The sequence below is a fragment of the Acinonyx jubatus genome, chromosome B1 (assembly GCF_027475565.1).
Source record: "Acinonyx jubatus isolate Ajub_Pintada_27869175 chromosome B1, VMU_Ajub_asm_v1.0, whole genome shotgun sequence".
NCBI lineage: Eukaryota > Metazoa > Chordata > Mammalia > Carnivora > Felidae > Acinonyx > Acinonyx jubatus.
This window is the reverse complement of record NC_069382.1, coordinates 123,245,356-123,271,667: the sequence shown is the minus strand read 5'-3', so window position 1 is coordinate 123,271,667 and position 26,312 is coordinate 123,245,356. Positions and strand designations below refer to the sequence as shown.

Below are 26,312 nucleotides of genomic sequence, written 5' to 3'. Positions count from 1 at the left end.
CGAGAATAGAGCACAGAGAACACCCACCTGCACTTAAATACCTTGGCTCAGCAGGGGTAACATAACTTTCCCTCATAGACCATTGGCCAGAAGTAATCACGTGGCCCTGCGGACCCGCAAGGATGCTAGGACTTGTAGTGTTCCCCTATGTCCAGGAAGGACAGGAGAACGGGATGGTAGTATTAGAAGTCTCACTACATTATAATTGACAAAGCTACTTCAATAGGAAAAACAAGGTGCTGAGTTTTTAGGAAATCACAATCACACTGAAATATCAGTAATTATCAAGTCAAGTGAAATTTAAAAAATTGTTTTCTGTGGTATGAAAGTCTGTACTGACAGAGGGAGCTCAATGTAGAAAAAAATAGATTAGACCAAAAGGAAGAAAAACAGTTTTGAGGCCTGGTGTGGCTACCGTTATGAGTAACTTTGGGTAGGGCATTAAATTTCTCATTTTCTTAAACTTTAAAGTCTTAGAAGGGGCCACAAAAGCAATTCTGGTCAATGGAATGTGAGTGGAAGATACATGTACCTTTTCTTGGCCAAACTGGTGAAGAAGCTTGTGGGTCTCCTCCCTGCTGGCTTTCCCTCCCTGCTGGCTGGTTACTGAAGAACATGAGGCCAGAGAGCACAACAGAACCACAAGAGGAGAGGAGTCTGGGTCCAGAACTGACCAAAGGGAACAGAGCTGCCCTACAAGCAAGGATACCTTCCTGGTAGGTAAACAAATGTGCCATTCTGTTGCTTTTGAACTATTCTATCTTTGGTGGGGTCTGTTACTGCAGCTTACATGATACAGCCTTAAATGATACAGACTATGAATAATATGCTTGGCACACAGCGGGTTTTTCTTTTTTTTTTTTTTAATTAAAAATTTTTTTAATGTTTGTTTTTGAGACAGAGAGAGACAGAGCATGAGCGGGGGAGGGGCAGAGAGTGAGGGAGACACAGAATCCGAAGCAGGCTCCAGGCTCCAAGCTGTCAGCAGAGAGTCCGACGCGGGGCTTGAACTCATGGACCGTGAGATCATGACCTGAGCCAAAGTCAGATGCTTAACCGACTGAGCCACCCAGACACCCCACAGTGGGTTTTTCTAAATGACTACTAGATAAATGGATGCCAAAAATACTAATCCCACAATGCTTTGGGTCTTTTTTTTTTTTTAAACCAAGATTCAGTGCTTAGCTCCAAATTATTAAAAAAATTTTTTTTTAATTTGGCAACATCTTGTTGGATATACAGAGAAGAACTTCTATTAATTCTGAGAGTTTTCAAATATCTGAATGTGTGATTTTAATATTATGCTCAAAATGCTATAAACCAGAGCAATTTGCTTAGCATGTAACAAAAATATTATTTTCAGGATGGCACGCTTGCAATCGTTTTCAAAATATCACTTCCAACATAATGTTGAACAAATTGGTGTGAAATACTAGGTTATAATGTTTAATTACCAGTATCATTTCTTTACAGGCAATCTTATTTTGATGTTTTCATAAGAGATAGAAAAACTTAAACAGGAGAGTGGCACCTGATTCTGAATGTTGTGTGTAACTTGTAATGTATTCATGTCCATTCTGTACCAGCATCACAGAGAAAAAGGAAGAAGAAAAAATAATTGTTTCCTACCATGAGCTCCAATTCACTGAGATATTTACGTAACTGCATTAACACTGCCAACTGAACAAAGAACTTCAGTCATGTATCTTTTCATATCTTCAGGCAAAGTTTAATTCCCCTTCCCTTCTTTTATAAATGATTTCCTTAAAAGGATACACACCCTAGTGGAAAAACAATCTTCACGGGAGAACATGAAATTTAGCTATTTAATATGTACAGTTCAGTGTCGTGAGGTGTGGAATCATAGTAAATAATGTTTTGTGATGACACTAACACTAATAAAGATGATGACATTTTCATGATTAGTCATGTTTTTAGTAAAGGGAAATTAATAGATAGGACTGTCCACTCTGAAAGATACATACAACATGCTGACAAACAAAACTGGGTTTCAGCATAAAATGCATATGTTATATAGATAGTATACGCATACACCTAAATTCACTGTGCATGTTTATATGCATATCTTTCATCTAGTATTTTCTTTTCACCTACAAGTTAGAATGCTTTTACTTCATACTCTATTATAAGCCCATTTAGTCACATTTCTGTCAGATCCCACTTGCATATTCAGTGTTGAATAAATCAGTGGCTAATAAATGTCCTTGAAAATGTGTTTAGAAATAAATAATGAATTGCTGTATCTGATCATAAATGCACATTTTTTTTTGCTCTCAGAATCCTACAAAGAATAGCCTGACCTATTACATAAATATATGGAAAAAGAGAAATAATTATAGGCAATCATGTAAAAGGAGCCTGGTTAACTCTTACTAAATGGATCCACTACAGACCAAAAAAATGTTGTCATAACTGTTCAAAAAATTCCACTGCAAAGGAAATACCAAATGAGGATAGGGAGTCAACCTTTTCATTGTAAGTGCTTTTTATCACATCTCCATGGGCTTGGGACGCAGGCCCAGCCCCACAGTGTGCAGAACGGCGGGCTGCTCAGAGTTCCAGCTCTACAAGTGTCATCCCCTTGAAGGTACCTCTCCAGGTGACCACAGGCACGCTTTCAATTTACGGCAAGATGGTATGACAGGCAGCATGGGAGGCAGCAGCGATGGAAATACAGATCAAGTACAGATAAAAAATATGTCCACCTTGACAAATACAAACAAGACTTTTCAGTAACAATGTATGGGGAAATATCTCTTGACAAATGCGAAGAATACAATCGCTTCTTTCTCATTAATACTTTTCACAATCCCCTTCGGATTCCATCCCAACCTCTCTCCACAATCCAGCATGTCTACACATCCTACATCTATACTTACTCAAATAATACAGATTTATGTCCCCTGCACATACCTTATAAATGTCAACCCATCCTTCCTCAAAGCATCTTGCTATTCAGCAGGTTTCAAATTTGTTTTTAAAATCTATTATGTGGGTGATCCTTCAGCAATACTTTGAAGTGCCTTCCCTATTAAAAGTGAAGAGAGATCTGGTGTCTTAAGAAGAGAAATAATGATAGCTTATGGCTATGATCTCACATCTTCCTGACTATGAAATAATTGTCTCTCCTTGAAAAAAAATAGAACACATATGCCCAAGTAAAGAAAAAAAAAGCAAAAACAAAATTTAGGAGGAAAAAGGGACCACATAAAATCTTGCCAAAGGTTCATGCTTTACATAAAGCTGCAGTTGGGACTTTACAAAGGAAATCTCTGCACTTTTTATTTCTGGTTCAGAGGATTTACATGCTCTTTCTAATGATCTGGGCCTTCAGCACTGGGTAATGTCTCCCAGTCCCCAGCTTAGCACTCATGCAAAATTGAAGCACTTTGGAAGCAGTTTAGTAGCTGCAGATGAATCTCAATGTGCAGGAAAAGGCATAATGGCTGTTTAGCACCAGCTAGGAGAAGCTGAGGAAATCAGGGGGAAAAATCTATTGAACTTAAGCCATCTGGGAAGCCAACTGAGAGCGACTGCATTAACAACATGTTTACATCCCCATTGTGTTGCTAGGCCAAGCAAAAGTGTGTGTGTGTGTGTGTGCGCGCGCGCGCGCACAGAGGAAATGATCAGGTGAAATTCTTGTGATTGTATTGTCTATTTTCATGTGGTTTTGGCAACTGTGCAGGGAAAAGAATTTTCATGAAAAATGTGGTGATGAGAATGTTCAGGTCTCCACGAGACAGGGTGAACTGTTGGAGTGCAGGGGTTGGAAGGATGCTACGGCATGAGGAAAAGGAGTGAAAAGCAGGAGCCTAGCTGTGCGCTGCGTTTCCTGTATCTGGCCCGCAGTACAACACAACAGATTGGGGGAAGCTGCAGAAATCCGGGAAAGAACAACCAGGGAATGCTTCTGTTGCCTGTTACATTTCTAGTTAACTCAGAAATACTGGCCAAACAAGGGGAAACAGCCAGGTAAATGTCATCACTTTCAGCTCCCATCACCCCCATTTGCTGTCTCTATCATCACGACCCTTTTCTTTTCATGGTATTTAATCAACTATTTTTAGAACAGTTTTAGGTTCCTAGGAAAAGTGAGAAGAAGGTGCATATTTCTCCTATACAATCTGCTTCCATACAAGCATAGCCTCCTTTGTTAGTAACATCCTCCAGCAGGGTGGTACATAACTGATGAGCCTCCACTGACATGCGATTGTCACCCCAAATCCGTAGTTTACATTCAGGTTCACTCTTGATATTGTACATTCTATGGATTTGGACAAAGGTAATGATGTATCCACCTTGATAGTGCTATCCAGAGTAGTTTCACTATCCTACAAATCCTCTACTATCCATCTACTCGTCCCTGTCTCCCCCTACCTGGGAGGCAACCACTGATCTTTTTACCACCTTCATAGTTCTGCCTTTTCCATAATGTCATATAGTTGGAACCATACAGTATATAGCCTTTCAGATTGGCTTCTTTCACTTAGTAATATGCACTTTAACTTTCCTCCATAGTTTTTCATGCCATGATAGCTCATTTCTTTAAAGTACTGAATCATATTCCATTGTCTGGATGTACCAGTTTGCTTACCCACTCACCTACTAAAGGACATCTTGGACTGCTATAAATATCTGTGTTTTTGTGTGGACATAGGTTTTCAACTTTTCTGGGTAAATATCAAGCTCTGATGGCTGTATCATGCGGAAAGAGTATGTTTAGTTTTGATTTAAAAATGCCAAAATGTCTTCCAAGTGGCTGTATTATTTTCTATTCTGACTGACAATGAATGAGAGTTCCTGTTGCTCCACATCCTTGTCAACGTTTGCTGTTGTCATTGTTCTGGATTTGACCCTCCTAATAGGGGCAGAGTGGTGTCTCATATATGTCCCTAATGACATATGCTTATTTGCAGTTCTTGGTGAGATGTCTGTTAAGCTTCATTGTGCTTTTGAACTGTAGCCCCACCTCCTGCCAAAAGATATGCCCACATCTGAATCCCTAGCAAAGGTGAATATTACCTTACTAGGCTAAGAGTCTTTGCAGATGCAATTAAATTAAGGATCTCGAGATCCTAAATTACCCCAGGTGGGTCCCAGTTCCAGTAATAAGTGGACACACAGAGAAGAGAGACACAGAATGGGAGGTGATGTGAGGAAGGAGGCAGAGACTGGAGTGATGCTGCCACAAGCCCAGGAACGCCTGGCAGCCACCAGAAGCTGGAAGAGACAAAGAACAGACCTTTCTCTAGTGACCAGAGGGGGCGCTGCTCTGCAGCATTTCAGACTTCTAGCCTCCAAAACTGAGAGAATAAATTTCTGTTGTTTTAAGCCCCAAATTTTGTGCTAATTTATTGTGGCAGCCCTAGGAAACTAACACAGTGACTAAGGGCATTTACTGTCTACATTCAGAGAATGAACTCAAGATCAGACGGAGCAAAAAAGGTGAGGAAAAGCTGTCTGCCATGCAGTGTTTTTCTGGTTTCACAAATGCCCCACAGAGCGGGTGTGGGGAGGTAGCCTTTTAGTCACTAACGTCACTTCATACAGAGGGCATCATTGTCTAGGATCATCAAGACTGTAGCTATAAAAAGAGGCATGCCATTCATTCCCTGCCATTCCTGGAATTGCCTTGTACAGAACATTCCCCTGGGTTTTTCCAGCTAAATTTTAATTCACTCAAGCCTAGAGTTCCCCCCCTCTTCCCTCAGGAGGCTGCAATCCCTCAGTCTGAGAAGTTTAATAGGCAGAGACAGGCGAAAGGATATTGCAGAAAGCAGGGGCTCTCTACCGTGTAACTCTATACCATGGAACTACCAAGGGGTTTCATGAATTTATTCTTGTGATGAGAGGAGAACCCCAGCAAATGGTAAAGCATACTCTTTATTCTCTTTTTCCTCATCCCTTTTGCCCCTTTGTGACTGTGATCTCTTCAAGTGCATCAGGTCTTAGTTGTGTCTCTACTCACAGCACCAAGAAAAGTATCTGGGGCATGGATTTTGAACAAAACATGTGTCTCTATACCTCCTCTATGCTGTGCGTTCACAGTAGTGTCTCCTCTTGCCCCATTTCAACCAGGATGTACATTAGCATTTCTACAGAGCTTAAAATTACTGAACAAAGAATAAGCTATGCCCTGCTCCCAATTAAATCGTTCTCTGGGAGGTGGGGCCAGGACATACATGTTTTCAAAAATCCCCCCTGGAGATTGTCAAATGCACCCAGCGTCCACAACTAGCATCCTAATTTTTCCTTGTTGCGCTTGCCTTCATGTTCTTGGAGATTTCTCCCAAAGCGGATTTTTAAAATCAGGTTAAACCCTTGATGAAATTAGCAACTAGTCCAAGGCTTCCCTAACCTGAATTGTTTTTCATTGCTAGATATTATACTTCCTACGGGCTGTGTTTGCTTTTTTGCCAGACCCTGATATTTTGCTAATTGTAGCTTTCATGCTATACATGCTGATTTTGTATCTCCAAATGGTGCTTTTTGGAGGAACTGGAAAGAGTATTTCAACAGGGATAACTCTGGATTGATGACACCTGGGAGAGAAGACTAAAGGGTTCATAGTGAGGAAAGCCCTCTCCCCTCAAGTTTTAGCATTCGAGTCTTCCTTGGTTGTGGCATTTTTTAATTAAAAAGTTTTCTCTTGTGTCTTTGAAGATGCCAAAAAAATATGCTGGGGTGAGGAGAGAAAAAAAACAGTATCAGAATTTTGAGCTAATTTTGGAGCTAAGATTAGATAGTAAGATTTAATGATACAGAGATTCAAATACAAGAGATTACAATGTGTGACATCACAGAATAAAAAGGACAACAACCTGGGTCATTATCCCATAATTATCAGCGAGGTTTATTTATATTAGCGCAGTAGGTACCAACACCAAAAAAGTGTATTTTAATTTTGAGCAAAAGCCATGCTTTTTAAAAGCTAACCCTTTCTTCTAAGCTGAAATTGTTCCTTAAACTTCCTTAAACAGGATGCCTAATTCATTTCATGTAACAATCCAATACTCTGTTCAGTAAGTTTCTTCCTATAAAAATAAAGCATAAGAGACTCTCCTTAAACACCTCACATATTATAGCCAAAGGTGAGATTAAAAATATACTTCAGGTTTAAACACTTGTGCTCTTCTCACTTTGAAGTGAGCATATGAAAACTCAAAGCCACAGCGCATGCATTGTTGCTGGGCACATGGCAAAATTGCTATAGCAACAGAATCACTACTTTTACTCCTGAAATGCCCTGATTGGGTAGCAAGTAATCTAGATGAAGAATGGTCCTTGGACTCCTGCTTCTTATTGTAGCCTCTTTGTGGGCTTGGAGATGGGTAGCATTTGATTTAGTTTTTTTTCTAAAGTGGGGTAAATACACAGACACAAACACACACATAAATACATATGTATATACATGCATGTCTACATGTATACACACACACACACACACACACACACACACACATTCTTCATTAAATTGTATTAATCAACGCTTTCATTTCAGCTGTGGGAGGACAAAGGAGTAATGCATCACAAGTAACCTTGCCCTAAGCATTAACTGGCTTAGGAGAGGAGAATTCTTTTGTGTTCGTTGCTTTAAAAACTCTTGCTGTATATGATTTTAGAAAATTTCTGTTTCCCTCTAATGAAATGATAGCTCACTAAAACTGCACTGAAAGACGTAATGTGCTCTTGCCTCTTACTTTGCAATCATGTTTGGGGCCATATGTGTTCAATAAATACATGCTATTAAAATTTTGTATACAGTATGTAACTCAAATAAGAAAAATGTTCCCTGCGGGACAGAATTAAATTAAAATTACATAGTTCCGCATGAAGCCAGGGTGTCTGAAGTATGTGAAGGGTCTACAATATCAATACATGCAAATATTGGAATTGGCTAAAATGAACAAACATTAAGAACTTCACAAAAACAGTAGATGAGACACAAAAGGAACCTAAATAGGTAGTCTGAAATTTTTCAAGCCCTCTCTTCTGTTTGTAAGTTAGGAAAAGAATGGAAACAAAACCCAGGTTTCTCTACAGTGAGAGAGCCTGAATCATTCAGGCAGCCGAGACTCATCCTCATGCTAGAATGGAGTGGAAGCAACAACTAGAATCTATATTCTGGAACTCTGACCCAAGCATGTATTTGTAATTGCAGCTGGGATTATGTGGGCCATGTTAATTCAGGTGTTTAAAGACTTAAAGTCAATGTGAAATAAGGATGAATCAACTGTGAGCACTAACAAATGAAGAGTAAGGAAAAATATATATTTCAGGATGATTGAGGTCTCTTGCCAGGGTATCAGACTGACTCCGTGGAAAAGCCTTTGTGTACTACATGGATCCTTACCAATTTTCTATTTTTATTTTGAGGCCAGCCTAACAATGGAAAAAAAAAAGTTGCTAGTTTCCGGTACTGAAATGAGTACCTCTGGGAAGGAAATCAAATAAATAATTGGTTTATTTTCCAGAATCATTTATCTTCATTGGCAGACAAATATATTACAGATATAAGGCTCTATTCTTGCTAAGGCAGTACTCCCACTGACTTAATAGAAAATTATGGAATGAAGTTCAAGTAGAGCTTCCAAATTTTATTCACCATTTACTAAAATTTAAACAAAGGCCATGTAACTTCATTTTGAAAATGTTCACTCTGTTAATGAGTTATTTTACATAGAGAAAAATAATTGGTATGGTGTGTATACTTAATATGTAAAATAACTCTCCTTACAGAAGATTATGCTATCTTATCAATTCCCCAAATCACCTATTCATGAAATTTCTCAAATAAAAACATTATCAGTATGTCTCACTAAATTTCAGGTACTCAAATTTCATAGGATGAATACCTATAATTCCACAAAACAAACTTTTATTATCTCCTGTGCTTAGTGCCTTGTGTTATAAAATTCAGAACAGACAGAACTTTACAAAACAGAGGCCATACCATATCATTCCAATCTAACTGAAGAGACAGACATAGATATATATGCACAACTACACAGTTACATATGTATATTATGTACATATGTATTACTACATGTGTTTTTATACATACATCACTATATGTGTATATGAAATACATGTTTATATCTTATATATATAACTCTTTAATAAGTAACATAGCATTGTATTATAAGAAATGGACATTTTTTACCTCAAAAATGATTGAATATTGATAATCTCTAATGGTTTAACCTACTACACATACACAACTCACACTTATGAGTATAATAAAAACAAGTACAAATAAAAGAAACGTAGACATGTTACATATGACATGGGCTTTACATAAGGATTCATCACAATATTGCATTTGGGATACTTCTTTAAGCATGAGTAGGATTTTGACAGAAGTAGGATAGGGGAGAGGATGGGGTAAAGGTCATTAATTCATACACACATACTTACTGATCACCTACTAAGTACCAATGCCAAGTTAAGGATGGAAGTAGAATAACGAAAAAGATGGACATAATCCTTGATTTCATGGAGCTTACTCTTGGGCTCATAATGTTCAGATGGAAGAGGAGAGTTAACTTGAGAAAGGGAAACATAACTGTCCCTTTCAAGTATCTTACATTATTACTAAGAAGCCAGAAAGTGACCAGACGTGTTTCTAAAGTTCCACATAACTTAAGTAGGACCACTGAGTCAAGATTAACAGAAAATTGATTATAGTCAATTTAATAAAGAGCAAGCCAATAATGGCTTTGGGTTTAAATGGCTGCCATAGTCTCACAACTTAAAGTTTCTATGACTCTAAGACATCAAAATGTAAAGGAAAGAGTGTTTACATTCATTTAATACAACTTAAACCCCATCCTGTTTCCCTCTGAAAATGTAAGAGCAGCATGTCCTAAATCAAGTCCTGGTATGATATTAAGGGCTCATGATATTTTAACAGAGGTTCTGTGAAAAGCAGTTCAGTTGCCAAATATGATGAGGTTAAAAAAAGTTTGCCACTGTAGAGCTTTCCTGGGACTTTTATAGGAAAATACACTTTATACTTTTCTCCAAAAAGGGGATATAATTACTGTAGTGTTTCCTAACGTATTTGACCACCTAGTTTTTGTTGGGTGTTGTGGTGGTTGTTGTTTATTTGTTTTTGTTTTCCGAAATAGCACTTATAAGACACTGGTGGCTCACTGAACATAGCTTAAGAGGAAAAGTCAAATTTTCCCAATGTCTAGGACATGTGGTAGAAGAGAAACTATTAGAAGAAGGCTAGAGAGTTTGATTGGGGACCGATTATACTGAACTTTTTGAATAGAAGACCAAAGAAGATGAGCTTCAATCCACGGACATAGGAAAACCATCATATATTTTAAGAAATGGTATGGTATAATCACTTGGATCTGTGCTTTAGGCCTGTGACAAACTGAAGAATGGTTTGCTGAGGAAAAAGGCTGACACCAAACAGGTGTTGGAAGTTACCTAAATACTAAGAGGTATATGATAAAGGTCTATATATACTGGGAGAGTTAACAGTGAGAATTAAAAACAGAAGGATGTTTTGTGGGAGAATTCTGAGAAGGAACTGGCAGTAGCTAATGATCACTTTGGCTGCTGGAGTAAGGGATAAAGCTGACATTTCTATTTTTGGCGACAGGATGGAGAGAAGAGGCATCTGAAATAAGAATACAAGAGGAGAAAAAAAATTCAATTGTGCCACTTTTGCAACAGATGGGGACCTGAGTGAGCAGTGCATATTTGTAAAAGCTCCTTTTGGAGTAAAGACAAATTCACTTAAATTAGTGCCCCGTTATAGCTTCTCTTCATCAGTTTCTTTTTTTTCTGTTAAGTCTCTCCTTTTTGCTAACTGGCAAAATATTGAAGACCTTCAAGAATAAAAAGAATCAAATCCTAAGCACTGGTTCAAGTTATTCCATTAAAGAATGAGAAAGGTCTTAGATACAGAAAATCTGACATGGGCAAGGAAGGCAGGAGAAAGCATGGAAGATAAATGTCTAGCGGACCATCTGTACTGGATTTTCTTTTCTGAAGAAAATGGAAACATGTATTCACAGATGTTTTTTAGACAAACTGTTCTGTGTTTGGTAGTTATGGCAGAATTTAGGGAGACGCTACTGGGTACAAGGACAAGAGCAAAGGTTTGGAATCAGACAGCCCTGGGTTTATATCCTTACTCTGCCATCTCCTAGCTATGTGATTTGGGGCTCATTAGTTTCTTTATCTTGCGGAACCTCAGTATTCCCATTTACAAAAGAAGCCAACAAATGATCTCAGAAGGTTATTGTGATATCTAAATAACGTAATACATGTAAGGTGTTCAATATAAAGCTTGGAAATTTTTATCATTGTTGTGTTGGTCCTGCTGATAATACTGTGCTAATGTGGAATATAATTGAAGAGGAAAAGGGAAAATCTTGGGAATTATTAAAATTTCAAACCAACCAAGGTTTTCTAAACTCCCCTGCTTTTTTGTAGAGGAGAAATATTTGCTTTTCGATGGTATATCTTAGGTACCATGGAAACAAGGGTTGAAAAGACTTCAAGTAAATAGAAAGCATCCAAGCCTGGTTTTTTCTTAAAAATGTAACCATACAATTTTGAGCAGATCAAAATTTCTAAGAAATTCTGATAGAACAGATACTTATTACTAATCAAGAGCTTCTATTGAAATTTTCTAAACCACCTAATATATACTGCTTTCCACTTTTCTGTTTCTTATATTACATATTTGCAAGAAATGCAAATGTGGTTTAAGTGAAGGAAGGGAAACATTAACCATAATAAATGATCTTTAATCAGTACATTTTATCATCAGTGGGGTAGCCTTGCTCAGTGAGTACAAACAATTGTTTGCTTCATGTTTCAGAACTGGAGAGTCTATTTATGCCTTCATAATTTAAAAGGAAGAATATTGTAAGTTGGAGAAGAAATTTTGTTCTTTTTTTCAGGATTATTGTTTTGTAGTTTCTCAATGTGAAGTTACCTGTGATGGGGATTTTATTGAATGTGGTTGATTTTTCTTAGTTGGAAGGCAATGTATCTGATTCCACTAAACATGCTTCCAAATATTATTATTCTAAGGCAGAGTTATCTATAAAAACAAACTCATTTGCAGTGACTTCTCTCCCTCTTATATCATCTGAGAACCAATTTGATCTTTTAAATGCCAAGACATTTCTCTGATTTGTAATATATTTCAAGACTTGATGTATTCTAACATTTCTTGCTATTAAGCACCACTAACCCCTCCATAAGAGTGTAGTCAGACTACATTAAGTAAAGACTTGAGAACCAAAGTTGCAGGTAAATCCAACTTCAGGGAAAAAAGTCCCCCAAACTAAGCATTTCAATTTCAATTCCATTTATAATGCTTCTGATCTCACAGAAAAGCAAAGAGCTCTAATATAAGAAGCCTACAAATATTCCCACAGTACTTGTACAGATTGGAGATTTATGATAACAGGCAAAGAGATGCAATAAAATGGTTTGCAGTTTTTTTTTCAGGTTTCATTATTTATTATGAAAATAACACATTCATGGGATTGAAGAAAACAAACTATAAAAGAAATCTCCTATCACCCCAGATTTTGAGCTGTCAACTGCTTATTATATATTTCTCCAAAACATGCCAATGCATAGACAAATATATGTGCATCCTTTACATAATGAGGACATATTACATACAGTGTTCTGTACTCTGGTTTTCACTTCAAATTTTATGTGAGAGATTTTTCTACAGCTTCACGTATGGAGAAAGCTCATTATTAAAAAAAAAAAAAAAACATCATAGTAGTCCATGTAGGGATGAACAGTTCTCAGTATGCCTCTGCAATAGGGGTGCAATGAACAACCTTGCATTTCAGTCTTTGTGCTCATTTGGAATTTTATTTTTAAATCCTAAATTTGTAATTACCAAGTAAAAGGGTATATACATTTAAATATTGGTAGGTATCTTCAAATTGGCCTGGTAAAATCCAAAAGACTGTACCAATTTGCAACCTCATTAATAAAGGATGAAATATTCCCTATCCCATTCCTTTATCAACACTCGATACTGTTTTGATCTTGACACCATCTTAGATGCTTATTTACCAACTTGCATTTCCTTTACTATATACTCCTGTTCAACCTCTCCCCAATTTTCCATTTGGGTTGCTGATATTTTTCTTAAATATACTTTAAGAACCAGTAACATGTTAGTTAAATTAGCTCTTTGATTAATATATGTCCACAGACAGGGCGCCTGGGTGGCTCAGTCGGTTAAGCGTCCGACTTCAGCTCAGGTCACAATCTCGCGGTCCGTGAGTTCGAGCCCTGCGTGGGGCTCTGGGCTGATGGCTCAGAGCCTGCAGCCTGCTTCCGATTCTGTGTCTCCCTCTCTCTCTGCCCCTCCCCCGTTCATGCTCTGTCTGTCTCTGTCTCGAGAATAAATAAACGTTAAAAAAATATATATATATATCTATCCACAGATATAATCAAGTGTGTGTGCTTGTCCCTCAGCTTTGTGGTTTTCTTGCTTTGGATATTCAAAATAAGAAAGCTTTCTTATATGATTTCTTAATTTTGCCTTTATTAAAAAGACTTTTGCCCACTACTGAAACCAACCAACCAACCAACCAACCATCCAAACAAATGCCAAAATTTTCTCCTAATGATGTTAATGACGATGATGGTGGTGGTGGTGATGATGATGATAACATTAAGCCCTAACATCAAGAACTTATTGTATTCTAATTAATGAGATAAAATCCAAGATTCATTCATTCATGCATGCATGCATTCATTCATTCATTCATTCAGTTTCCAGTTGCCCACCTTGTGTTACATGTTAACACATTGTAAAATGCCTTAACTGAGAATTTCCTGGTCTCTATTTTAATCTATTAATCTGTAGGTCTTATTTTCTGTTCAGCTCAAACTCTTAATTTCTTTAGTTTTATATTTGCAAAGAGTTGGAGTTCCCTCATTATAATACTATTTCAGAACTCTTCCAGTTATTTTTACAAATTACTTTTCATACAACGTTGGTCATCTTATGATTCATTTATAAATAGCAAACATTCAAAAAATATTGCTTTTCTATCCAAGAACAAGACATGTCTTTCCATTTATTTAATCATGGTATTTTTCCTACTCTGAGTTGAATTCAAAGGCTTTCTTTCTAAAACTCTGCAAATTTTTGTTAGCTTTATACACACATATTTTCTTTTATGTTGTTATTGTAAATGTTATCTTTTATTCCATTATAATTTGAACTGGCCAGATGTACTAAGAAAAGTTGAAGGGTTATATGAATCTTTTATCAGCTGCTTTTCTGTATTCTCTTGATGTTTTTTTCAATTTTTTATTTAAAAATGCATGTTTTCCAGATATACAAAACCAGATGATCTGTCAAAAAATGATTATTTTCCCACTTTCTCTACAATTTTTATATTTTTCCATCATTTGTCTTGTCTATTTGCACAGGTTCGTATGTTAAGGGCATGCCAAATAATACGGTGTCCGAGGGCATTTTTGTCTTTTTCCTAACTTTAAAGGTAATCCACTGTCTCAATGCTGGATTTCTTGTAAAGTTCTGGATGAACATGAAAGACAGCAAGGTCTATGGCATTTCATTCCAACTATCAATCTGAGAGATGTGTAAGTCTAGCAGCTGCCATTTTTAAAAAAAAATTTATTCTAATGTTTATTTTTTTCTAAGCACGTGAGAGAGACTGCGCGCACACAGGGGAGGGACAGAGAGGGAGGGAGACACAGAATCCGAAGCAGCTTCAGGCTCCAAGCTGTCAGCACAGAGCCCGACCTGGGGCTCGAACCCACGAACCGTGAGATCATGACCTGAGCTGATGTCAGAGGCTTAACCGACTGAGCCACCCAGGCACCCCTCACAGCTGCCATTTCTGCCTTTAGCTCTCATCTGTCCCGTCCTGAATTCGAATGAAAACATGCCACACATTTCCATTTATAAACTGCTTTAGAAGATATTTTTAATAACTGGTATATGCAATACTAATTACTTTTATGTGGAAATAATAACAAATACAATGTTTTAAGAAGGGAAACGTCTTACTAAAATATATACACCCACACAACGCACACATATGTATCACCATCACCCCACGAAGCTGGCACAAGAGCTCAATATCAGAGCAGTTTTGGTTTTATTCCTACTCTTCCTATAGAGGCATTTTCATTAATTTAGTAAAGACAAGCCTAAACAGGTTTGTGACTTTCATCTCAGCTTTTGTGATGTCTTTCTTTTTCCTCTTACCATTCAAACTTGTGTGTTTGAAATCTTTACAAGTAAATGAGCTGAAACAAATAAAACTAATTCACTTGAGATTTTGTAGACATCTGGTGGAGTTATTTTCTGAGTAATTAGAATGAGAGGCGGGACAATTCCCTGAAGTAAAGCCACCATACAGTTGGATACCCAGTTATTTCTACAGCCATCTGATGGCATGCGGCGAGCATATTGATTCACAAATTGACAAACAGTTATGTAAAGCTGCCACCTGATTTTCTAAGACCGTTTATGTTATATCAATATATGCACAACCTGCTTTTCTAAAAGATGCCTTTTCTCTGTCTTCTCACAGTCTGCTCCATGTCTTTATGTCCTATCACCTCACTATCCCTTCATGTTGTTAGAGATAGGGAACACAGTTGTCTCTCAAGGGCTGGTATCTGCTCGCCCTTGGTTAATCTGACATCTGTACACAAATATGAATCAATTACAATTCGGATTTTGAAAACATGTATCTATTTTGGTAAGTAGAGTTATTTATGAAAGAAAGTAAAGATATGTAAATGGTTTCACTTTTGTAATATTTATTGCTATTTGGCTTGGAAATGTTGATCAGTGAATTCTTAATATTTCAAATGCATGTCTTAATATTATAAGATCATAGATCTAGGGGGGGCCTGGGTGGCTCAGTCGGTTGGGCGTCTGACTTCGGCTCAGGTCACGATCTCATGGTCCGTGAGTTCGAGCCCTGCGTCGGGCTCTGGGCTGATGGCCCAGAGCCTGGAGCCTGCTTCCGATTCTGTGTCTCCCTCTCTCTCTGCCCCTCCCCCGTTCATGCTCTGTCTCTCTCTGTCTCAAAAATAAATAAATGTTAAAAAAAAAATTTAAAAAAAATCATAGATCTAGAATGGATCTGAAAGTTCAAATTGTTATTCTCACTGCTAGGGAACAAAAGCACTTAAACCACTGTACAAAGATATACATCTTTCCAATTTAAAATGACTCTAGGAGATTCTGCAACTATCTTAAGTCACCCATGGTGGAGTAAAAAATTGCTATCAAGAAAAAAAAATTGCTATCAAGAAAGTTTCCCTTTTAGCCAATCTAAATCCCACAGGTTATTAAAAATCTCCTTTATTGTGTCTATGCCTTTAGTATTTTACTGTTAGGGATAACATTTATAGAGCAACAAAGTCAGGTGTTTTCACCATGCCAAGAACAAAGGTATTTTAATCAAGACTCACCCAGATGGTGGCTATCCTTACCACTTCACTTCTTCCTGGATCCCACACTATTACTATTCTCAATCACTCTCAATTTAACTTTACCCAAGAGTTAGATAATTAGGATTTATTTCTATGTATGTATGTATTTTAGAGACAGAGAGAGTGCACGCGCAAGCATGAGTAGGGGAGAGGGGCAGAGGGAAAGAGAATCTTAAGCAGGTTTCACACTAAGCACTGAGCCCAGGGCAGGGCTCGATCCCACGACACTGGAATCATGACCTGAACCAAAATCAAGAATCGGATGCTTAACTGACTGAGGATTTATTTTTAGATGTAAGTTAAGGATACAGGATACTTCAAAGGTGCAACGTTTGCAAGTTGTTTAAAAATATAAAGGGAAATTATGTATGTGAATTAAGACTTGATAGTCATGTAAACAAATATTACAAACTTATCCTTAGTTGAACATATTCCCCAATCCCGGGATATTTAGACATGACACCAGAATTGACACACAAGTAAAACTCATGTTTTGCTAGGGCATTTGCATCCATCAGGTCTACTTGTTTTCCTCATTTATCTTTTTAATCATGAACTATGTCCATTACGCATCAAGTCAAGATGTATCCATACCCTTTTGTTTTGCAGTGCATGGAACAAGACCACCAAATCCCACCCAAACTGATTCAAAACTTTTGCCAAAGGATAGTAACTCCATTTTCATTCTCACAAGTGAAAGCACAGTATGACAACATGCCCAAGTAGTTAGTAAGTACATCCTGAATGGTGGTTCAAATGCAGTGGAAAACTCACCAGAGGTTTCGTCTACTCTCTCATCTACTATGTGGTCCTTCTGATGAACCCATTCACTATTGCACTTGAAGTAGATCTGGGTGGCGGGGCTGGCTTTACAATACAGGTTCACAGGCTTATTCTTCACAATATAAGCTTCTTCGGGCTCAATAAGAAAATGTGGTAGAGGCTCTGGTGGATCGGATGGAAAGGTTTCTGGGAGTTCATGAAAAAAGTCATCATCTGGTAAAACAAGAAGAAAGTGGAAAACATTCAAATCATTGTAGTCACTTGCCAGTTACTTGCTATTCATTTAAAAATAGTGACTCATAAATGACTTAATTAGGTACCCGAGCGCCTGCTATGCATCAGGCAGTATGTTAGGTCTATAGACTTGTTGCTCAGTTAATGATTTACATTATTATTCTAATTTTTGCACATGAAAAAACTCAACATCAGGAAGGGTAAATATAATGCCTTGAGCATGCAGGTAGTTTGTAAATAGCAGAACTGGGATCAGAACTCAGGTTTGTCTCACTCAGAAAATGTGATCCTCCCAATGTAGTACTACACCTCCCATCACACGGTGTTCCTTCTCCTTGAGAGCTGATAAAAGCAGAAGCAATTGCATTAGAAAAATTCATTTGGGATGCCTGGGTGGCTCAGTCAGTTAAGCCTCCGACTTCGGCTCAGGTCATGATCTCATGGCTCATGAGTTCTAGCCCCGTGTCGGGCTCTGTGCTGACAGGTTGGAACCTGGAGCCTGCTTCAGATTCAGTCTCCCTCACTCTCTGCCCCTCCCCTGCTTGTGCTCTGTCTCTCTCTCTCTCTCTCTCTCTCTTAAATATAAATAAACATTAAAAAAATAAAAAAAAGAAACATTTGTTTCTTTTGAAACATTGAAAAATATAAGGCTCCTAGGCAAACCTTAAAACTCTTTGCAAGGAGCTGAGAAGGAATACTAGGAACCTGAATTAGTGATCTTTAAGTTCAGATTCAAAGGTGCCACTGCATGACATAGTCTTTCAAATGAATTCATTCATTCAACCAAAACTATTTGTTGAACTCAGGATTATTCTCAGCTCCGGAAAGCAGCCAATAGGCTGACAGAGTGGAGCCCAGTCAATAGAGTAGAGCCCAGAGTCTAGCAATTCTGTTTGGTCTTATTTAGAAACTATACCTCCGGTATCAGATATATTAAATGACTAGCTAAACCTGTCCTCATTAGAATATTACTGAGTTACTATCGTGAAGAACAATAGTCAATGGTCTCATTTTTTTTTATAGCACAGAAAATTGTTAAATATATTGCTCCCACCCTGCTATTTCAACACCACTGAAGAAACAAAACCCCCAAACCACTTAAGATATTTACCCACTTTGAGGTATGTTTTTCATAATTTGGGTTCTGTATGATTCCAAATAAAAATAGAAAAAAAAAAGTGCCATTAAAAACCCTATTATCATATTTCACAAAAGTCAAGGTAAAAAGAGTCTTTCCAATACACTGAAAATAAGTCAGACCTGATATTTTTCTTCCTGTGACAGATAGTGGAGAGCAAAACTATTATTAATTCCTTAAGTTGATTAAGCACCCTAGGATAATATGTCGGGTTAACACTGTGAGGTCAAAATTAAAAGTTTTTACAATTTTTTTCTTTTAATATTTATCTTTTTGAGAGGGTGGGGGGAGGGAGAGAGAGAGAGAGAGAGAGAGAGAGAGAGAGAGAGAGAGAGAGAGAATGAGTGGGGGAGGGGCAGAGAAAGAGGGAGACCCAGAATCCGAAGCAGGCTCCAGGCTCTGAGCTGTCAGCACAGAGCCCAACATGGGGATCAAACTCATGACTGTGAGATCATGGCCTGAGCTGAAGTGAAGTTGGATGCTCAACTGACTGAGCCACCCAGGTGCCCCTCAAAATTAAAAGGTTTTGAAAGTACATATATCCAATGGTTGTTCATATGTCACCTTGAAACTCATTTTATAACTCATTCTGGTGTTGCCCTATTTTGCATGAAGGCCATTAGTAAAATGGGCATTTGTCTGTTACGAAACCTGGCCTGGAGCTTTTCTCATCTAGGTCATGGGTAGCTGTCAAATAGTAACCATGTTTGATCTCTGCCAAGATGTTGTGCAATGAAAACTGGCTTTGCTTACATCACAGACACAACTAGCTTTCAAAGCTCTTCACAATTTTAAATTTCTGACACTGGTATGTAAATGATGCATCCTATAGCTAGCTTTCTTTCTCACTTTACTGCCTTCATTTGCTTTCTTCTGGCAGGGCATCATTTCTGGTTTTTCCATTGTTGAACATCAAGGACACAAACTGTCAGTTAACTAAAGAATAACCTTGTTTCCATCAATTTCAGCTTCTGTAGTCAATATGCAAGAACACTCAAGACTGCTTAAATAAACACAGTTCAGAAAGGCAAAGGAATAGGGAACTGAGGTATTGACAGATTCATCAACATAAAGCTGATATCTTGAAGGCCTTATTCTCTTATTTCATTTTTCCCCCAATGATCTTATTGTTATATGTGATGATGGACAGTTCTGATTATCAACAGAATGCCACAAAATATCAAAATATCAAACTCAAATTCTGTAAAATGTTAGCTGTTGTTTTTAATTATTATTCATGAAGGCAGAGGATCAATTCATTTTCTTTTTTTACTATTGATGAATACAAAAAGTGTATACACCAATAGTAAAAACTAATTGTGTACACATACAAACAGTAAAAAAACTGTATACACATGCAAAAATGTATATGTATTTTATAGAAATATTTTTATTTAGGTTTGCAAAATACAAAAAGGTTTTCATTCAGTTATTGTTTCAGAAAGTGAGATTGTTCCTTTAGAAGGAATGATGATTGTGAAATATCAGATGACTGTTTACTACCTTACCTTATTCAATCATGTAGCAAAGTACTTATGTATTCACATCCTACAGAAAGATAGGCACTAAAAATTGATTACCCTTCCTTGCCAAAAGCGTGTATTTCTTCCTTCTGATTATTTTATTGTAAACTACTGGGAAGACTAATGGAAGTTGAGAAAGTCACACATATGTTTTCAACTCAAAAGGGGCTCTGTGAAATGCTGGAAAAAATAGTAATCATGTATTTAAAAAATGTATGGACAACCTAATTTTGTATTTGCTTAATTCTTTGTTTTAAGACAAGAGGATCACTACTAACAAAGTGAAATAATCCTATGACTTGGTTTGAAGTTTCATAAAGTGTTGATTTTTTTAAGGTGTTTGTCACATAACACTTATTGTATTTTATAACAATAGGAAAGATTTCCATCATTTGAAACATTTTCATTATGTGTTAAATTCAGTGTTTCTTTTACATATCATTGTACTTACTACATAAACCCTATCTCTTAAATTTGACCTAGGGAGATGCCTTAACCAGCAATATCATATAAGGTTGTTACTATTTCTTATAATACACATACGGTGTTTAAGTCCATGCCTAGATAAATTCACATCAGGCAATATAGTACATTACTCCTAGTGCTTAATTCTGGAGATGGGAATGGCATTTCTAAAGATACTTTTCAAGACTCTGAGCCAGTAAGATATATATAATGGGGTAGATTTGACAAAATGGGAATGGACTGATTATCTGTGGGTTCACAAGCTGCTGGGAAATTCTCCTCTTCTGCATTTGCAGCAAGTGGCCTGAATACCATGCCCAACCATGGAAATTGGTCCAGATAACAACCTCTCTGGCATTGGGTTGAGAATGCTAAGACAATACTTTCTTTGGTCCAGGCAAAAAATGGTAAGTATGAGGATTAATTTCAGAAATTGTCTTTTTATGAAATCTCTTTTTAGATATTTTTTCTAGACTAAGTTTTGAAAATCAAACAAGTGAGCCAATTTTCTTCAACCAAAATTATAAAAGAAAACTTGAGTATTTAAATATCCGGCATGGTTACATCTATATGTATTTAACAAGGAAAAAATAAATGACCATCTTCAAATGCCATGTGTATTTTACAAGGAAAAAAGTAATCATTTCCAAATATCATGTGTATTTAATAAGGAAAAAATGACCATCTTCAAATACCATGTGTATTTTACAAGGAAAAAGTGACCATCTCCAAATACCATGTGTATTTTACAAGGGAAAAATGATCGTTGGTAAATGACCATCTACAAATACCTCTTCGTGAAAACTTAGCTCCTCTGGATCATGTATGCATTTGCCTTGCACACATATGGAGAAACCTACTTTTCAGTTTTGGCCACCAGTTTTATGCAATTATTACCAATTTTCAAAGCCAGAAATATATAACAAATGCTTAACACTACAATGAGAGCTCCTCTGAAGGCAGGAGTTATTGTCATTTTCATTTTTTATTTTCCATTAAGTCTAACATAATGCCAGGCACATTGTAGGAGGTCAATAAAAATCTTATAAAAGCATAAATATTGTATAAATGGCACCTGCGATCATTCAGAAAAGATTCACAAGGCATTTTTTTTATTGTTTTATTTATTTTTGAGACAGAGAGGGAGACAGAGTGCAAGACGGGGAAGAGCAGAGAGAGAGGAGACACAGAATCCAAAGCAGGCTGCAGGCTCTGAGCTGTCAGCACAGAGCCTAACGCGGGTCTATAACTCAGGAACCATGAGATCATGACCTGAGCCAAAGTCAGACACTTAACCAACTGAGCCACCCAGGTGCCCCAGATTCACAAAGTATTTTAGAGTTTATAGTGTCTCAAATTAATTAACAATACAAGAGGTTGTAACAATAGTAAGATCTACAAATGGGACTGGCTACAAAATTTGTGTGGCCTGGTGCAGAGTGGAAAGAAATTTGGGGATCCTCATTAAAAATATATTAAGAATTCTGAAACAATGGCAGATAAGCATCCAACCAAGAGTCCTGTGTGACAGCACAGGTCACATACCCACAAAGTTGGTCTTGTCTACAAATGTCAGTTAACCGAGCATTCCACCTCATGGAAAATCTGAGAATTAAGACTTTGTCTTTATTAATGGATATTTGTTTTAGAACTCATTTGCTACTTTCCAGCTTCTTATTGTGATTAGATGTTTTCTAGAAGAATCATGGCTTTCCAGAGACAGAAACTCAGTCTCCAAAGAAGTCTGCGAGCAAATGTGTTTGCAGTGGAGCACAAGGGAAAGCATGCGACTGTATTTGCTCATGGCTTTCCCTTTGGATTACTCCAGTGCCCATTCATAGGCCTGACCCAAAACAAGTCAAATCTCTGCCACACTGAAGCTAAATCTTCCAGGGCACTAGAAGACTGTTTAATACAAGGGAAAAATAAGGTTTGAGATTTTAAAATTTAATACATGGGGATAACAAGGTTTGAGATTCTACCTTGAGTTGGTAGACTGTTTACTGAGATCAGTTGCTGACATGCAATTCATTTTACTATACAAATAAACTAGCTTTCTGATACTATTAAGGTCATGCTACAAAACTGGAAGCTATAAAAGAACAGTTTGTCTTTTCAGCAGGGAGATCAGTGAGTGCATCCTATTACTACTTTTTTTTTTTTTAATATAAATATCCAAAGAGCCCTGAAGTCTTCAGGGAGATAATGGGAACTCAATTTGTGAATAGCAACTTCAGACAATGAACTTATTTCTGGCAACATGCCACAGTTATCCCAAATTATTATAGGTTGTATAAAGGCACACCTCAGTTGCTGGTATTGATGGCATTATGAAATTTGGGCCATATGACTTGATTAATAAAATTGCTAAACAAGTTTTCTGCATGTAGTTTATTCAAATTAACAAAATAAAATTTCCACAGTTGTTTTTATTCTGTACATTGAATTCACTATTAACTTAAAGCTATAATTGCCATTTCGATTTAGATGTAAGGTTATTATTCATTTTAACCTTCTCTAATTCTCCACTCTCTCATTACTCAATAATGATATCGCCATTTTTATCTTGATATCAGGTAAATCTCAATATTTCCTTTTCTGTTATCTCATATAGCCTTTGTTTTTTCATTTATACACAAGAAGAGAAAGCTTTGTACCATGTATTATTTTTATAGACTTTCATTCCACCTAAATCTTGACAGGAAAATATTATGCTATGAACATCAATCTAGGAAGCTTAGGTTGCTGGTTTTATTGCTATGTATCAAGCCTTAATTTTCATCAACTTAATACATAAGTTTCTATATTTCTGAATCATAAGACTTAAACTATTATTGCTTATATCATAAAATATAGGACTATTATCTCTTTGTCTGAGACCTGAAGCGTATTCTTCTGAAATGGAATTTACTTCCAAATGATTCAAGAGCAATTTAAAATGAATGACTGCAAAGCTAATTTTATCTGCATTTGGCTGCCCATCCATCAGAGAGATAATTCATGATATATTACAACAAAAGGCAGCTGAAATTAACTATCTGAATGAGACTCCAGCTTATTTTTAATATTTTGATTAAAATATCCTTTGGAAGACAAAGACTACGGTCTATACTTTATGCAACATATTGATGGATTCATCATTTAAATTTAAGTAGCTGAATATATAATGCCTTAAATGTATTACACAATTTGGAGGTACTGCACGATTCTAACTCCAAAAGAAAAAAAAAACTTTCCTTTTTCTTCTTTTAAAGAAATACTTGCAAAATCATGCTGATATATGATTAACGGTGACATGAAGTCAACATGATATTGGCGACACACTTACCTGTGAAACAGAGGCACCTCCTTCTGCCCCAGTTTAAGTCTTTATAATCTCTCAATTTTACTAATATAAAATCCTTCCAAGTGTTTTCCTGCCTACAGTTTTTACATCTGCCATGTAGTCTATACCATGCTCGTAGAAATTTTTTTCAAAAATACCTTTACTCCCCTTTTCAAATAATTTAATAATAATAATTTAATAATTAAATTCAAATAATTTAAGACAACATAAAACCAGGTGGTAAGTTTATTTTTGCTTATCAGATTAGCTAAAAAACAGTGAATGACTGATGAGGAGTTGAGGAAATGTGCATTTGCATATACCGGCTATAGTGTAAATTTGCACCATGGTAGAGAAAAATTGACAATATAAATAAAAATTTAATCTTTGCACACATCCAAATAGGTTATCCCATTTCTTGGAACTTTACATTTTACAGGCATAATGGCATATATGTATGTATGTATGTGTGTGTGTGTGTGTGTGTGTGTGTATGGATATATGCATATATATATAATACACACATACACAAAGATGTTCACTGCAGCACTGTTTATTAAAAAATACATGACAGGCACCTGGATGGCTCAGTCAGTTAAGCATGTGCCTGAGGCTCAGGTCATGATCTTGCAGTTCGTGGGTTTGAGCCCCATGTTGGGCTCTGTGCTGGCAGCTCAGAGCCTAGAGCTTGCTTTGGATTCTGTGTCTCCCTCTCTCTCTGTCTCTCCCCCATTCACGCTCTGTCTCTCAAAAATGAATAAATTTTTAAAAGATTTTTTAAAAAATACATGATATATTTCAACAAAAGCAGCTGGAATTAACTATTCGATGAGAATTATTTGAATGAGAACAACTAACAATCAACTGAGGAATGGTTAAATAATTATTTATGATATATCCTTCTAAGAGAAAACTGTTTTTCCAATTAAAATAAGAAGCATATTTGTCTGTATTAAATTAGAAGGGCATCCATTAGTTAGTTAAGCAAGTAAAGCAAGTTTTTGGCCAATCTGCATAGAATGATGCCACTTTTGGGAACGGATGGAAGGAAGGAAAGAAGGTAGGAAGGAAGGGCACGCAATGCCTAGGTGAGTGCTTGACTGAATAACCAGGGACCACAGCTTTTCCAAGTTGACACATCAAACTGGCCATCACACTTCCCACAACATTGCCATGGTTTCATACCTCTTGCTCATTCTTCAGACATCAGACATCCCTTCTTCCGAAGGCCCTCTCACCTCCAAATCCTGGACCTCAGCCTCTGATATCATCTCCCATTGCTCTCTACTTTTCTTGTTTATTATTTCTTCCCCACTAGAAAGCAAGTTCAGAGCTTTAGGAAAGTGCTTATCTTAATTCGTTTCTGCATAACTGATACCTAGTCCAGTGCCTGGCATGGACAACAGGATTTTAGGTTGTCATTTCCTTTCCATTTGAATTGTCCTGTAAGAAGTTCCTATATGAAAATATAGAAGAATATAGAAATTACTCTATCAACAGAAATAATGGGAAGAAGTCCTTACACAAAATACAACAGAAATACATGTATTTGAAAGGTGGTCCCTTGGCATTCATAAGTACAGATCCACTCCCCATATTAAAAAAAAATTAGATCTACCTTCTATGCAAGTATTTATGTCATATATCATGAGGTGCAACAGCCTTGGGCTAAATATATTCCCTCACTAAATTATCAAAGTTGAATCTAAAACATTTTGTGTGTGGAAAATGATATATTTAATTATTGTGCCTCTTCAACTTCCTGGCCTCATTTGGTGCTTGACTTCATTACACAACTCCCTCCTTTTTGAAATTTTCTCCTCTCTTGGGGACTGCACATTAGCACTAGATTGCTTCCCATCCTACCTCTTTGGCCTTTCTCCTTCTGCTTTGCTGTTTGAGTGCAGTCAGAAACTTACCAAGTTTCTCTCCTTTAGTCTCTCCCTTGGGCATCTCATCCACAACTCTGACTTCAATTATCAGATCATGTCACACACACAATCTTCCACTCCACCCCCTTGCTTCTTAAAATCCTTTGATGCCTTTGTATTGACCAAGAATGAAATCAGACTCTTTGCCAAGGCCAATGAGGACCCACCCAAACTGATTGCTGGTGGCTTCTCTGTCTCATTTCTTGTCCTCATGTCCTTTCCTCACCATTCTTGAGACAGACAGACTGGTATTTGTATCTCTGAACACACCAAACTCAGTCCTACCCTAGAGCATTTGCACAAGCTCTTCATTTAGAAAAGCTCTCTCTCCTTCTTGCCATTTAGGTTTTGTCTCAGTATTTTCTGCCAAAGAGATTCTTGACTACCCAATCTCT

At 37.0% G+C, this 26,312-nt stretch overlaps 1 protein-coding gene across 2 annotated transcripts in view; it reads right to left on the bottom strand.

Annotated features, from left to right (window-relative positions):
• Positions 1-26,312, bottom strand: part of UNC5C (unc-5 netrin receptor C) — a 356,763-nt gene that overhangs the window by 138,006 nt on the left and 192,445 nt on the right. For both annotated transcript variants that reach the window (XM_027061127.2, XM_027061134.2), the window contains exon 2: positions 17,293-17,514. In XM_027061127.2, the coding sequence (XP_026916928.1) occupies positions 17,293-17,514 (222 nt within the window). The remainder of the gene's footprint in view (positions 1-17,292; positions 17,515-26,312) is intronic.